Raw genomic sequence first — 14,821 nt, 5'->3', positions numbered from 1 at the left:
ACTGAACCAGGAGGGGAGAGGGAAGTCAGTGCTTGGCAATGGACGGCAGTTACCCATCTCACAGTCTCCATCTGAGCAGCCGGGGGAGTCGTGGAGTTTGGGTGCATTAAATGTTGACTTTTCAGCCTGTGATTCTCACCCCCACTCTGCCAGAGGAGTAGAATGGGGTTCTAAAGTCCAAAGACGGATGGAAAAATGAGACTGGATGGTTTTTTAACCTCACAATTTTTGTTCTGTGGAGCTTGGCATTACAGCCTTGTGCTCCCTACCGGAACTTACTCTCCCCACCTGCCCTACACATTTCCCTCTTCCACTGGTCTCCTCCCACCCTCCTCCCCTGGGCTTTTCCTCCTCTTCTCCCCTTTCTACTTGGCCTCTCTGTCCTGCGTGTACGGCAGGGGTCGGCAGCCTATGGCAAGCATAACAAAGACAGCACGTGAGCTGATTTTTAATGGCACAGTGCTGCCTGCCTGGGTCCTGCTCAGCCCACTGCCGAACCCCGGCAGCGGGCTGAGCTGGACCCCGGCAGGCAGCAGCGTGCTATTAAATATCCTGCCCGACCCAGCCCGCTCTTCTCTGCCTCCCACCTACCACTTTCTCTGGCAGGGGCAGGGGGAAGAAGTAAGCTTGCTCCTGCCGGCTGCTGCCGTACAACAGGCTCCACCGGCAGCCAAGCTTCCTCCATCCCTGCCTTTTCCCCCAGCGTGCTGCGTGGAGTCCCGCCTCCTCTCCCTCCCTGCCGCCAATGGCCCTTGCGAGGGAGAGGAGAAGAGCAGCCCCAGCACCCTAGCTGCTCAGACCGGTAAGGAGGTGAGGAATGGAGGGAGGAGTGGGGCCTTGGGGAAGGGGGGTAGGAGCAGGACGTATCCCTCCAGCCCCCTGCCGTGAGCCGCTCAGGACAGGGAGCTGAAAGCACCCCATGATCCCAGACCACCCCCCAGCCCTCTGCCCTGACCCCTGCACCCCCTTGCATCCTAGCCCCTGCATCCCCCCCACAACCCCATCCCTGATTCCTTCACCCTCCACACATACCCAGCCCCCTCACACCCCATGCCCTGATCCCTGCACCCCCTCACATGCCCCCAGCCCTCTGCCCTGACCCCTGCACCCCCTTGCACCCCAGCTCCCTGCATCCCCCCATGACCCCATCCCTGACTCCTGCACTCTCCACACATCCCCAGCCTCCCCACACCCCATGCCCTGACTCTTGCACCCCCCACATCCCCACCCCCCACCCTGAGCACCAGGTTGGCAGCGGGCTGAGCAGAGCTGGCAGCTGGGACCCCAGCTGACAAGGGGCCAGCAGCCAGAACCCCAGACCGGCAGCGGGCGGAGCGGGGCCAGCGGCTGGGACCCTGGCTGGCAGAAGCCAGCAGACAGAACCCCAGACCAGCAGCAGGCTGAGCCGCTGGGCTGGGGTGCCAGCCCCTCCCAGCCTGCCGCTGGTCTGGGGTCATGGCCCCGGCCCCGCTCAGCCTGCTGCCGGTCTGGGATTCTGGCTGCTGGCCCTTTGCCAGCCGGGGTTCCGGCCACAGGCCCCGCTGAGCCCACTGCCGGCCTAGGTGAACCGAATCCCTGGCTGCCAGTGGGCTGAGCAGGCCGGCGGCTTAAGATCAGCATTTTAATTTAATTTTAAATGAAGTTTCTTAAACAATTTGAAAACCTTGTTTACATACAACAGTAGTTTAGTTATATTATATATAGACTTACAGAGAGAGACCTTCTAAAAACGTTAAAATGTATTACTGGCACACAAAACCTTAAATTAAAGTGAATAAATGAAGACTCGTCACACCACTTCTGAAAGGTTGCTGACCCCTGGTGTACAGGCTGCTCCTTCCCCAGATGAGGAGCAGATTGTGCCCTCACTCCCTGCAAGCTGCTTTTCTCCCAGTAGTTCTGAGTTCCACCTCTGCCCCCAGTTGTCTCTACAGCTGTTTGCATTTCTCGGGGTTGTGGAGAGGCAAAGCTGGCTGCTGGGAGAGAGGCAATTCACAGGAACTAAGAGGATGGGCCACTGCCTGCCACACAGTCCTCCGATATTGCCTGGGAGAACTGGCCCCCAGGACAGGGTTTGAAGGCCCAGGACTGTCCTTGAGACTGGGAGCAAATCCAGGCATCATTACTATGCCTAGGAGTTATGGCTACATGCAGAGTTCCACTGTGACCGCTGGAACAGGCTGGTTGCAGCAGTGGATGGCTGAGCTGGGGACACCATGTTCAAGAAGCCTCCATGGAGCTTAGTGAAACAGTGCGGTTCACACCAGTACATGGCCAGACCATCCTGCTCCTTTAATGCCAAGCAAATACAAAGTGGTCACTTTGCTGCAATCCATAGGGAAGGTTATTCAGCTGCTGCTCTGTTCAGTCCAGTCCCAAAGGAAACCCCTTGGGCCTGGTCTGCCCTATGGAAAAAAGGGGCTTTTTTCAACCAAGTTAATTCAGTGATGTTCACTTGCGGTAGGACCCAAAGCTAAATGCACACAAAGTTCTGTTTCTATGAACAGAGTTGAACCTAACAACAGGCAGCAGTTTCAATGCTCAGAAATCCCCAGCCTGCCCCTCCAGTGAGCGTCAACAGGCTTTGGTTCTTTTATCCCTTCTAGGATCCTGGTCCCAACTTCTCTCTCCAACAGGGATAGTCCAACACCTGCACTGGCAACAAAGGAAACCCCTGGCTAGCTCTGCCTTGACCATGTGGCTAGTGCCTTGGGCAATAGCCCCCACTGGCTGCAGATGTTTTTACTGCATGAAGCATTTTGATGGTTCTGTCTATTGAGTGGGCTTGGGCTAGCCCTTGACTTTCATGAGGTCTGTGGGTTGCTTTTGATCCAAGACCCTGTGATCATAGAATATCAGGATTGGAAGGGACCCCAGAAGGTCATCTAGTCCAACCTCCTTCTCAAAGCAGGACCAATCCCCAGGCAGCTTTTTACCCTGGTTCCCTAAATGGCCCCCTTAAGGATTGAACTTACAACCCTGACTTTAGCAGGCCAATGCTCAAACCACTGAGCTATCCATTGCCCCTCCTGCCCACAGCAGCCATTAGTACCATTCAGGATAACAATTATATTTACATACTGCACCTATCATATGCTTGCACCACTTCTGTGGTCCAACTTGAAATAATGACCCCACCCAGCACTCTGAACGTTCACAAGTTCAGATCTGGGTCTGGGAGTGAAAACCGCAGCTTTGCTCCATCCTTGATATTTTCTCATTTGTTTGTCTGGAGCCCACATAATTGTTTTCCCACACAATTTAAAGAGGTCAGTTGTTGTGAAACACTATTGTGACGGGTTCCCCCTGGGATGCCACCTGGAACTGGGATACACCCCCTGACACTGCGGCCTGGGATCCCTCTCACATTGTGCTTCTGTGACAAAATGCAAAGCCCTCCAGCCTGCACTATCACCAGCATTCACACAGGTAGGGAAACAACAAGCTGCAGCTACACACAGGCTCTCTGGGTCTGTAGCTGTAATGTTAACTACTGAGTCACAACAAATGACTCCATAATATGATATCCGTGTGCTGTGTAGGGGTGAGGTATATTTTCGGCTGAGCTCTCTATGCTACGCTAGTTCTACAGGTATGAGAAATTTTGAAATTTTCTATTACTTGTTGGTCCAAAATGTGAGAAGTAACAGAGCAGACAGCGGAGTGCTCTCGGCTAAATCTAATTCTGGCCAAGCTGGGAGAATCTACCCATTCCTCGGCAACCCTATGAGGGTGGCAAAGGGGCTACATAAATGCCCCACCCTCTGTACCTCTGCAGTTGGGTGTCCGGGTCTGGAATTTAGCATGAGTGTAACATTTTTTAAAGTGCCTCAGTGACTTAAGATAAACCTGCCATTTTCCTTTTCCATTTTCTCTCATATCTGCATTTTTAGAGGAAAGGAAAGATGTGGCATTGAAGCAACTGGAAACGAGATAATGAAAATGCTTCACGGTCACACAGGGGGCTCCTCAGTGGCCAATAACAGGATTAGTAAAAATTATAGTTCAGTAATAACAATAATGACAGGAGTTGTTCTGGTTTTTGTTCACTTCTTGTTAGGGTCACAGGCACACGATGCCCTCTGGGTTCAAGCCCTTTTGTCTCAGGGGATTTGTCTTTCAGGCCTGAGCTGGCTGATTCTTACCTGAACAGGTCACTCCAGCATCCTCTCCATGACCGCAGTCACTCTCACCCCATCTCTTGATCCCACAGTGCCAAAGAGCAGACTTGGTACTATCACAGGCAACGTTATTTAGCCAAACTGGTCCAGATCCTGCTCCAAAATGAGCATTATGATGGACACTGACAGCAGCTCCACATCCCAACTGCTTACAGACAATCCCAGCATCTGCCATGTCCCAGCCAGTCTGACACACTGTCCCCCACTGATCCTGGTGTTTAACCTCCACTCTCCCGGCACAGGGGCCGCCTCCATCCGCCAGCCTCAGCTCGTTGACACCTTCAAAGAGAGACACAGAGCAGGTCAGAGTGAGCAGGGAGCCCCCTCCCCAACGTTATCACAGCAGAGTCCGCGCCCGGCAGCAGAGGATCTGCGCCCAAAGCCATGAGAATGGGACATGCCCAGAGCTGCCTCATGGCGCCACCTTCTCATGTCTCAGGGCCTCACACTTTCTGTCAGTGCTGCAGCTCTTGCCATTTTATCCCCACTCTGGTGATTTGGGGTGTTTTTACCTGTTTCATGATAACACAATAAATGGTGCCAACTCACGGAGTTTCCCTTATTCAAAATGGTGCTATCTCCTGTCACTGTCACTTAGGGTGACCAGACAGCAGGTGTGAAAAAATCGGGACGGGGGTAGGGGGTAACAGGAGCCTATATAAGAAAAAGACCAAAAAATCAGCACTGTCCCTATAAAATGGGGATATCTGATCACCCTACTGTCACTAAGGCCGAAGCCAGCAAGATGCTGCCATCTGCCTAAAGTCTGTCAGCATGTGGGACTGAGGCCGCCCTGAGTAAAGCTGGCTGTCACTTCCCACTAAAGCCCACAGGGAACAGGGCTGTCTCTGTATGGCTGAGGGGGCTGGAGAGGACCCAGGGACCATAACGGGCAGCAGATGCCCTGTGAAAGGAGGATGGGAAGAGTGAGGGGAGCAGGGCACTGGGGGGACAGGAGGCAGATTCAAGGCTTGCCAGGGAATGGGGTAAAGAGGATGAGTCGGACAGAGAGAGGGGTGGGGAGGGAGTTCTGGAGCTAGGGGAGGAAAGAGGGTGGGGAAGGGAGAGAGTCTGTAGCAGGGGGCATGAGGGACAGAGGGGAGGAGAGTCTGGAAAGGTGGGTAGGAAGGGGCAGGAGTGAGGAGATGGGTCTGGAGTGGGGGGTGGGAAGAAGGTTGGAAAGAGGGAGCAGAAGGAGGAAGTGAGGAGGGGAGGGATGTCTGCATTGGGGGTTAACAGGGAGGCAGGAGAGAGAGTCAGAAGGGAGGGGAGGGGACAGGGATCTGAAACTGGGGCAGGAGGGAGGAGTGAAGATGGAGCACAGGATGGTCTGGATGGGGGAGCAGGGAGCATGGGGCTGGAGGGGGTTATTGAGCAGGGGGCAGGAGGGAGAAGAAGGGGTTTTTGAGAAGGGGGTCTTCATGGAGAGGTGGAGAGTGGAGGGGTCTGGAATGGGGACAGGAGTGAGATGTGAGGAGGAGATGAGGAATCGGGCAGGAGGAAGAGAGGGGAAGGGAGAGAGCAGAGAGGGGGCAGAAGGAGGCATGGGGAGAAAAGGGGGCTCTAAAAATGGGGGAAGGAGGAGATGGGGTGGGGAAGGGTGATCATGTGTAGAGGGAGGAGTGAAGGGGCCTGCAGCAGGTCAGCCGGAGGGTGAGGGGTGTGGAACAGAGGATGGGAGGGAGGGGAGTTACCCTGGAGCAGGGACACATAAGGGAGTGTTGGGGAGGATGGAGGAGTGGGAATGGATTGGGGGTGTCTCGTGTTGGTGGATAGGAGGTAGGGGAGGGGTTCTGGAGCAGGGGGAAATGAGTGAGTATTGGGGAGGGGAATGGAGACTGAAGTGGGCAGGGGATGGGGTCAGGAGTGGTAGGGAGCAGCAGTGAAGGAGAGATGGGGAGGAGAAGGGAGGGGGCTCTAGAATGGGGGCAGTGCTTCCCAGTCTCAGGCAGAGAAGTTGTGGGGGGGATGGGGTGGGGGAAGCCAGGGAAGTGTTGCTATTTGCAAATGGCTAAACCAATCCCGCCATGTTAAGGTGACATTATAGCTGATGTGAATGGTTGATGTCAGTGTGAAGGTGAAGGTCCAATATCTGTAACTCACCCCTGACCAGTAACAGAAGTTCTGTGTGCAAGTGTGAACCATGCTGCATGAATTAGCTCAGTGGCTGTCAAGCTAGTTCCCAGTGAGTCCTTCATCTGTCAGAGGAACTGAACCAGGAGGGGAGAGCGAAGGCAGTGCTGGGCAATGGACGGCAGTTCCTGTCTCAGGGGTGAGGGGAGGTAAGCGCAGTCTCCAGCTGAGCCGCCAGGGGGAGTCGTGCAGTTTGGGTGCATTAAATGGTGACTTTTCAGCCTGCGATTCTCACCCCCAATCTAGCAGAGGAGTAGAATGGGGTTCTAAAGTCCAAAGACGGATGGAAAAATGAGATTGGATGGTTTTTTTAACCTCACAATTTTTGTTCTGTGACACTTGGCATTACAGCCTTGTGCTCCCTATCGGAGCTTCCTCTGCCCACCTGTCCCACACATCCCTCTTCCACTGGTCTCCTCCCACCCTCCTCCCCTGGGTGCTTCCCCTTCCTTTTCTCCGGTTTCTGCCTGACCTCTCTGCTCTGCATGTACAGGCTGCTCCTTCCCCAGATAAGGAACAGACTCTGCCCCCACTTACTGCCATTGGCTTTTCTCCCAGTAGCTCTGAGTTCCACCCCTTGCCCCCAGTTGTCTCTATCATAGAATCATAGAATCTCAGGGTTGGAAGAGACCTCAGGAGGTCATCTAGTCCAACCCCCTGCTCAAAGCAGGACCAAACCCAACTAAATCATCCCAGCCAGGGCTTTGTCAAGCCTGACCTTAAAAACCTCCAAAGAAGGAGATTCCACCACCTCCCTAGGTAACCCATTCCAGTGCTTCACCACCCTACTAGTGAAAACGTTTTTCCTAATGTCCAACCTAAACCTCCCCCTCTTCAACTTGAGACCATTACTCCTTGTTCTGTCATCTTCTACCACTGAGAACAGTCTAGATCCATCCTCTTTGAAACCCCCTTTCAGGTAGTTGAAAGCAGCTATCAAAGCCCCCCTCATTCTTCTCTTCTGCAGGCTAAACAGTCTCAGTTTCCTGAGCCTCTTCCCATAAGTCATGTGCTCCAGCCCCCTAATCATTTTTGTTGTCCTCCGCTGGACTCTCTCCAATTTATCCACATCCTTCTTGTAGTCCTGGGCTCAAAACTGGACACAATACTCCAGATGAGGCCTCACCAGTGCTGAATAGAGGGGAATGATCATATCCCTCAATCTGCTGGAAATGCCCCTACTTATACAACCCAAAATGCCATTAGCCTTCTTGGCAACAAGGGCACACTGTTGACTCATATTCAGCTTTTCGTCCACCGTAACCCCTAGGTCCTTTTCTGCAGAACTGCTGCCCAGCCATTCTGTCCCTAGTCTGTAGCAGTGCATGGGATTCTTCCGTCCTAAATGCAGGACTCTGCATTTGTCCTTGTTGAACCTCATCATATTTCTTTTGGCCCAATCCTCTAATTTGTCTAGGTCCCTCTGTATCCTATTCCTACCCTCCAGCGTATCAACCACTCCTCCCCAGTTTAGTGTCATCTGCAAACTTGCTATGGGTGCAGTCCACACCATCCTCCAGATCGTTAATGAAGATATTGAACAAAACCGGCCCCAGCACCAACCCTTGGGGCACTCCACTTGATACCGGCTGCCAACTAGACATGGAACCATTGATCACTACCCGTTGAGCCCGACCATCTAGCCAGTTTTCTATCCACCTTACTGTCCATTCATCCAGCCCAGACTTCTTTAACTTGCTGGCAAGAATACTGTGGGAGACTATACCAAAAGCTTTGCTAAAGTCCAAAAATAGCACATCCACTGCTTTCCCCTCATCCACAGAGCTGGTTATCTCATCATAGAAGGCAATTAGGTTAGTCAGGCATGACTTGCCCTTGGTGAATCCATGCTGACTGTTCCTGATCACGTTCCCCTCCTTTAAGTGGTTCAGAATTGATTCCTTGAGGACCTGTTCCATGATTTTTCCAGGGACTGAGGTGAGACTGACTGGCCTGTAGTTCCCTGGATCTTCCTTCTTCCCTTTTTAAAAGATGGGCACTACAGCTGTTTGCATCTCTGGCGGTTGTGGAGAGGTAAAGCTTCTGCTGGGAGAGAGGAAGTTCACAGGGACTGTGAGGGTGGGTCACTGCCTGCCACAGAGGTCTCACATATTGCCTGGGAGAACTGGCCCCCAGGACAGGGTGTGAAGAGCCAGCACTGTCCCTGAGACTGGGAGCAAGTACGGGCATCATTACTATGCCTAGGAGCTACGGCTAGATGCAGAGTTCCACTGTGACCCCTGGAACAGGCTGGTTGCAGCAGTGGATGGCTGAGCTGGGGACACCACATTTAAGAAGCCTCCATGGAGCTCAGAGAACAGTGCAGTTCACACAAGTACGTGGTCAGACCATGCTGCTCCTTCAGTCCGAAGAAAATATAAAACTTTGCTACAATCCATAGGGAAGGTTGTTAAGTGCTGCTCTGTTCAATCCAGTCCCAAAGGAAACCCGTTGGACCTGGTCTGTACTAGGTCTGAACTAGGGCTTTTTTCAATCGAGCTAACTCAATGATGTTGACTCTTGGCAGGACCCAAGGCTAAGTGCAGTGCACACACAGTTCTGTTTCCCTGCACACAGTTGAACCTAACAACAGTTGACAGTTTCAGTGCTCAGAAATCCCCAGCCTGCCCCTCCAGGGAGCTCCAACAGGCTTTGGTTCTTTGCTCCCTTCTAGGATCCCAGTCACACCTCCTTCTCCTGTCTTCTCCCTCCAACATCAATATCCTGACCCCTGCATTGGCAGCAAAGGAAACCCCTGGCTAGCTCTGCCCTGACCATGTGGCCAGTGCCTTGGGTAATAGCCCCCACTGTCTGCAGATGTTTTTGCTACATAAAGGATTTTGATGGTTCTGTCTATTGAGCCTAATAGAGGGGGTTTGGCCCAGCCTTTGGCTTTTGTGAGCTCTGTGATTTGCTTTTGATCCAAGACCCTGTGATGGCCGCCATGACCACCTTTCAGGGTAACAATCACATTTACATACTGCACCTATCATACGCTTGTACCACTTCTGTGGCCCCACTTGGAATAATGACCCCACCCAGCACTCTGAGCATTGACAAGTTCAGATCTGGGTCTGGGAGTGAAACCCACAGGTTTGGTCCATCCATGATATTTTCTCATTTGTTTGTCTGGAGCCCACATAATCGTATTATGTTTGCCTGGAGCCCACATATTTGTTTTCCCACACAATTTAAAGAAGTCAATAATTGTGAAACACTATTGTGACGGGTTCCTCCTAGGATGCCACCTGGAACTGGGGTACCATTTACCCCCCTGACACACCAGCCTGGGCTCCCTCTCACACTGTACTGTTCTGACAAGCTGGAAAGCCCTCCAGTCTGCATCAGCATTTGTACAGGTAGGGACACACCCAGCTGCAGTTGCACACAGGCTCTCTGGGTCTGTAGCTGTGATGTTAACTACTGAGTCACAACAAATGACTCCACAATATGATATTCCTGTGCTGTGTAGGGTTGAGGTACATTTTCGGCTGAGGTCTCTATGCTACGCTAGTTCTACAGGTATGAGAGATTTTGAAATTTTCTATTACTGGTTGGTCCAAAATGTGAGAAGTAACAGAGCAGACAGCGGAGTGCTCTCGGCTAAATCTAATTCTGGCCAAGCTGGGAGAATCTACCCATTCCTCGGCAACCCTATGAGGGTGGCAAAGGGGCTACATAAATGCCCCACCCTCTGTACCTCTGCGGTTGGGTGTCTGGGTCTGGAATTTAGCATGAGTGTAACATTTTCAAAAGTGCCTCAGTGACTTAGGACAAACCTGCCATTTTCCTTTTCCATTTTCTCTCGTATCTGCATTTTTACAGGAAAGGAAATACGTGGCATTGAAACAACTGGAAACGAGATAATGAAAATGCTTCACGGTCACACAGAGGGCTTCACAGTGGCCAGTAACAGGATTAGTAATAATTACAGTTCAGTAATGACAGGAGTTGTTCTGTTTTTTGTTCATTTCTTGTTAGGGTCACAGGCACACGATGCCCCCTGGGTTCAAGCCCTTTTGTCTCAGGGGATTTGCCTTTCAGGACAGAGCTGGCTGATTCTTACCTGAACAAGTCACTCCACCATCCTTTCCATGACCGCATTCACTCTCACCCCATCTCCTGATCCCACAGTGCCAAAGAGCAGACTTGGTATAATCACAGGCAACGTTATTTAGCCAAATTGGTCCAGATCCTCGTCCAAAATGTGCATTTCCAGGGGCATTGACAGCAGATCCACATCCCAATTGCTTACAGACAACTCCAGCATCTGCCATGTCCCAGCCATCATCACGCACCGTCCCCCACTGATCCTGGTGTTTAACCTCCACTCTCCCGGCACAGGGGCTGCCTCCATCCGCCAGCCTCAGCTCATCAGCACCTGCAAAGAGAGACACAGAACAGGGTCAGAGCAGCAGGGAGCCCCCTCCCCAACGTTATCACAGCAGAGTCCACGCCCAGCAGCAGGGGATCCGCGCCCAGAGCCAGGAGAATGGGACATGCCCAGAGCTGCCTCATGGTGCCACCTGATCCCGTCTCAGGACCTCACACTCGGGGCTGTCAGTGCTGCAGCTCTCCCCATTTTATCTCCAGCTGGTAATTTGGGGTGTTTTTACCTGTCTCTTGAGAACATGATGAAAGGTGCCTACTCACGGAATTTCCTTTATTCCAAATGGTGCCATCTCCTGTCACTGTTACTGGGGCTGAAGCCAGCGAGACGCCACCATCTCCCTACAGTCTGTCGGCAGGTGGACATGTGGCTGCCCTGAGTAAAGCTGGCTGTCACCTCCCTCTAAAGCCCACAGGGAACACGGCTTTCTCTGTGTGGCTAAGGGGGCTGGAGAGGACCCAGGGACTGTGACGAGCAGCAGATACCCAGTAAAAGGAGGATGATGAGAGTGAGGGGAGCAGGGCACTGGGGAACAGGAGGCAGATTCAAGGGTTGCAAGGGAATGGGGTAAAGACGATGGATATCTGCAATGGGGGTTAAGAGGGAAGCAGGAGAGAGAGTCAGAAGGGATGGGAGGGGACAGAGATATGAAATTGGGGCAAGAGGGAGGAGTGGAGATGGTGCACAGGGTGGTCTGGAGGGAGCACAGGGAGCATGGGGCTGGAGGGGGTTATTGAGCAGGGGGAGGGAGGGAGGAGAAGTGTGTTTAGAGAAGGGGAGTCTGCATGGAGAGGTGGAGAGAAGAGGGGGTCTGGAGTGGGGGACAATGAGAAGTGAGAAGAGGGTGAGGAATCAGGCAGGAGGGAGAGAGGGGAAGGGAGAGAGCAGAGAGGGGGCAGAAGGAGGCATGGGGAGAAGAGGGGCCTCCAAAAAGGGGGAAGGAGGAGGTGGGGTGGGGAAGGGTGATCATGTGTAGGGAGAGGAGTGAGGGGGCCTGAAGCAGGGCAGTAAGAGGGTGAGTAGGGGAGGGGTGTGGAACAGTAGATGGGAAGGAGGGGAGGTAGCCTGGAGCAAGGGCACATGAGGGAGTATTGGTGAGGATGGAGGAGTTGGGATGGAGTGTGGGGGTCTGGTGCCGGTGTACAGTAGATAGGTGAGGGGTTCCGGAGCAGGGGCACAGGAGGGAGTATTGGGGAGGGGAACGGAATCTGGAGTAGGCAAGGGATGGGGTCAGGAGTGGATGGGCACAGGAGGGAAGAAGAGATGGGGAGGAGATGGGAGGGCGCTCTAGAACAGGGGCAGTGCTTCCCAGTCTCAGGCAGATAAGTTGCGGGGGGCAGGGTGGAGGAAGCAAGGGAAGCGTTGCTGTTTGCAAATGGCTAAATCATTCCCCTCAAAGAGGTTCCAATCTCTGTATTATTTGAATCATATCTGGGTCCCACATTCGATTTTAATCCTATTTTTAATCAGTTTGGGGATCTCTGGGCCAGATTCATTCCCTGCATTGCACCAGCACATGCTGCTGTAACACATGGCCTAGGCCCCCCAACTAATGTTAAGTCTGCCTGGAGCTGGGACACAGCTTGGCAAAGAGCCTGCAGCTCCCTCTGTGCTGGAGGAATGAGAGCAGCCCTGTAAATGGATAGTGGCAGCCTTGAGGGAATGAAACCTATGTGGCCATGAGAGGCCCTGATACAGCACCTCTCCCATGCAGCTTATGCTTCTCAGGCTTCTCTAGACTCCATCTAGGATTCAAAGCTTCTCTGCTCCAGCAGAAACCCTGTGGGAGGGAGGCAGGGCTCCTGCAGAATAAATCTTCCCACTGGCAGAGCTTCCAGTACCCTCACGTGCACAGGGCATTGCACACTGCACCCTACCTCACACACCCTCCTCCCTTCTCTGTGGCAGGAATCAGTTCTGAGTTTATTTGGATAAATCCTGCTGATGTGAAAATTGCAAAACTTCTACTGGCTTCTAGTGAGTGAATGGGGAATGAGGAGCCAGGACTTGGCCCTGAGAGCTCTTGGGTTCTTGACCAAACAGACATTTCTGTTGGACCCAAATTATTAATGTATTTATTGGGATTTAAAACACTAAAGTGACACCTAGCCAAGGCTCTAGGCACCCAGACAGCATTGATAACACACTCAAATCCCAGCAGCATTAAGTGACCATTTCAATAAGAACTCAGCCAGCCAGACACCTACAGAAACTCCTTCCCACCCCTTTCTCATTATGTGACACATGGCCTGGGTCCATCCGAACCCCCACCCCTCAAACAAGTGTTTTTTGCAGTGTGCACAAAAGGTCACCCAATTTGGGCTATTTTGGCCCAAAGGGGTGAGCAAGTTCTAGAGTCCTAGAGCCCTCACAGAGATCACCCTGCCAGCCACCCCTCTCCTTTATAAGAAGGGGAAGCAGGTCAGGTGTCCCTGCTAACCATAGCGGTGGCAGTATGACACGGGAGAAAGGTGATCCCTCAGGGAGGCCGGTCCCAGGCCATTAAGGACTTTATAAATCCTAACCGACACCTTAATCTCAACCTAGAGATGGGCAGCCAATGCAGATCCTGCAGCACGGCTGTAACATGCTCCCAGCGAGATGTGCTGATCAGTCAGTCACTGCCAGTTGAACCAGCTTCGTACTCTGAATGGTTCTACGGTGCAGCCCCACATTAGTGTCATTTGAATAGTCCAATCTCCAGGTAACAAAAGCCTCAATGACAGTGGAAAGGTGCAATCCCGAAAGGAAAAGTCACAATCTCCTAGCCAGACACTGATATTAAAAAGCTGACTTTAAAAGTTACCACCCTAGTTCCAGTTAACCCAGCTCCCCTGGTGAAACACAGAGGAGACTTACCTGCTACGTCCTGAACTGTGAGGAGAAGAAGCCACAGCACCAAAATGGAGAGATGTCCCTTCATTGCCAGCCTGACTTGCAATGTCCCCTCTCTCTCACTGCACTGGCTGCACCTAAGCACCTGCCAGGGCTCCTCTGTGTCTGACAAGTGATAACAAAGCTGTGGAAGGGAAATATATAGATTCAGAGGCTGGCATCAGCTGCGTGAAGGAACCAATAGCAAACCCACCTGCCTTTTTAGTTATTATCAGTGGTTTTATCTGTGACTTTATGCAGCCAAAACAGCCAATAAAACTCAAAAGCAACAAACATCACCATATATGAGTGATGAGACCCCTCCTGACGTCAGGTTTACCACAGCCTCAGATCATCGGGTAACCCCCAGTCTCTGGAGCTGGAAGGAAAAGTTCTGTACAAACTGTATTCGTGCTGTTTCTCACCACAGTAGATTCTATATCATACTGAACGTGAATTGGGAGACATTAGAGGCAGGTTATTTTATAAACTAGGAAAGAAATCGCTTGTGCCAAAGGTGATCGTTACAAGACAAACTCCCAGTATTGGACATGCCCAATTGTAGACAAGGACAACTCACTAGAACCAGGTTGTGTCACTCAGATCAACTTTATAGAAGAATTACTCAGCAGCATCTGAAATATTGACAGTTCTTCTACTAATAGAACTTGGATCATGGGTGAAAGTGGGCCAGTACGACGTACTCTTAAAAAGCGGCTACCGGTACCAGCCCGTATGCAGCCATGGCAGCGCTTTAACATCATTGCCCCTTTCCCCCTATCCCCCTAGGCCGCCAACATGGGGGGGGGGGGAAGGGGCATCTGCCCTGGGGCTGGCAATTTAAAATTTAAATCACCACTGGATCCCCGGGCGGCGCAGGCCAGGCAGTGCAGATGAGCTGTCTGGGGGAGGCTGAACTCCAGCCCCAGCCCTGCCACCCAGGCCCCGCCCCTTTTGAGGCCCCGGATCCAGACTCTGTACGAGTAAGTGCTTAATGTTAATTTCATCCTGGCCTTGGGGTTTCCTGCCTAGACTATGATTCTTAGTGGTAGAGGCACAGCTTAGGGCTTCCTGAGTAGGCCATGACCTTCTCTTGCAGTAGCAGGATGTCCTGCACACACCATGCCCATCAGTGCTGTCAGCAGGAGGAGGGCTCCTTGGAAACAAGTTTACTTGATTCATGGGACACAGACAATTCAAGGAACAGGCACAAGGCAAGGGGCATATAGCACAGAACAGTGAC

At 52.3% G+C, this 14,821-nt stretch overlaps 1 protein-coding gene across 1 annotated transcript in view; it reads right to left on the bottom strand.

Annotated features, from left to right (window-relative positions):
• Nucleotides 1-13,811, bottom strand: part of LOC120371459 (antigen WC1.1-like) — a 47,242-nt gene extending 33,431 nt beyond the window's left edge. Inside the window, exons 1-3 of the mRNA XM_039487260.1 lie at nucleotides 13,564-13,811; nucleotides 10,381-10,695; nucleotides 4,146-4,460 (exon numbers count right to left, since the gene is read on the bottom strand). Coding sequence (XP_039343194.1) covers nucleotides 4,146-4,460; nucleotides 10,381-10,695; nucleotides 13,564-13,627 — 694 coding nt within the window. The 5' untranslated portion in view covers nucleotides 13,628-13,811. The remainder of the gene's footprint in view (nucleotides 1-4,145; nucleotides 4,461-10,380; nucleotides 10,696-13,563) is intronic.
• Between the last annotated feature and the right edge of the window lie 1,010 nt (nucleotides 13,812-14,821).

The sequence above is a fragment of the Mauremys reevesii genome, linkage group 1 (genome assembly GCF_016161935.1).
Source record: "Mauremys reevesii isolate NIE-2019 linkage group 1, ASM1616193v1, whole genome shotgun sequence".
Classification (NCBI taxonomy): domain Eukaryota; kingdom Metazoa; phylum Chordata; order Testudines; family Geoemydidae; genus Mauremys; species Mauremys reevesii.
Note: the sequence above shows the minus strand (reverse complement) of the source record. Positions and strands in the feature narration are given on the sequence as shown.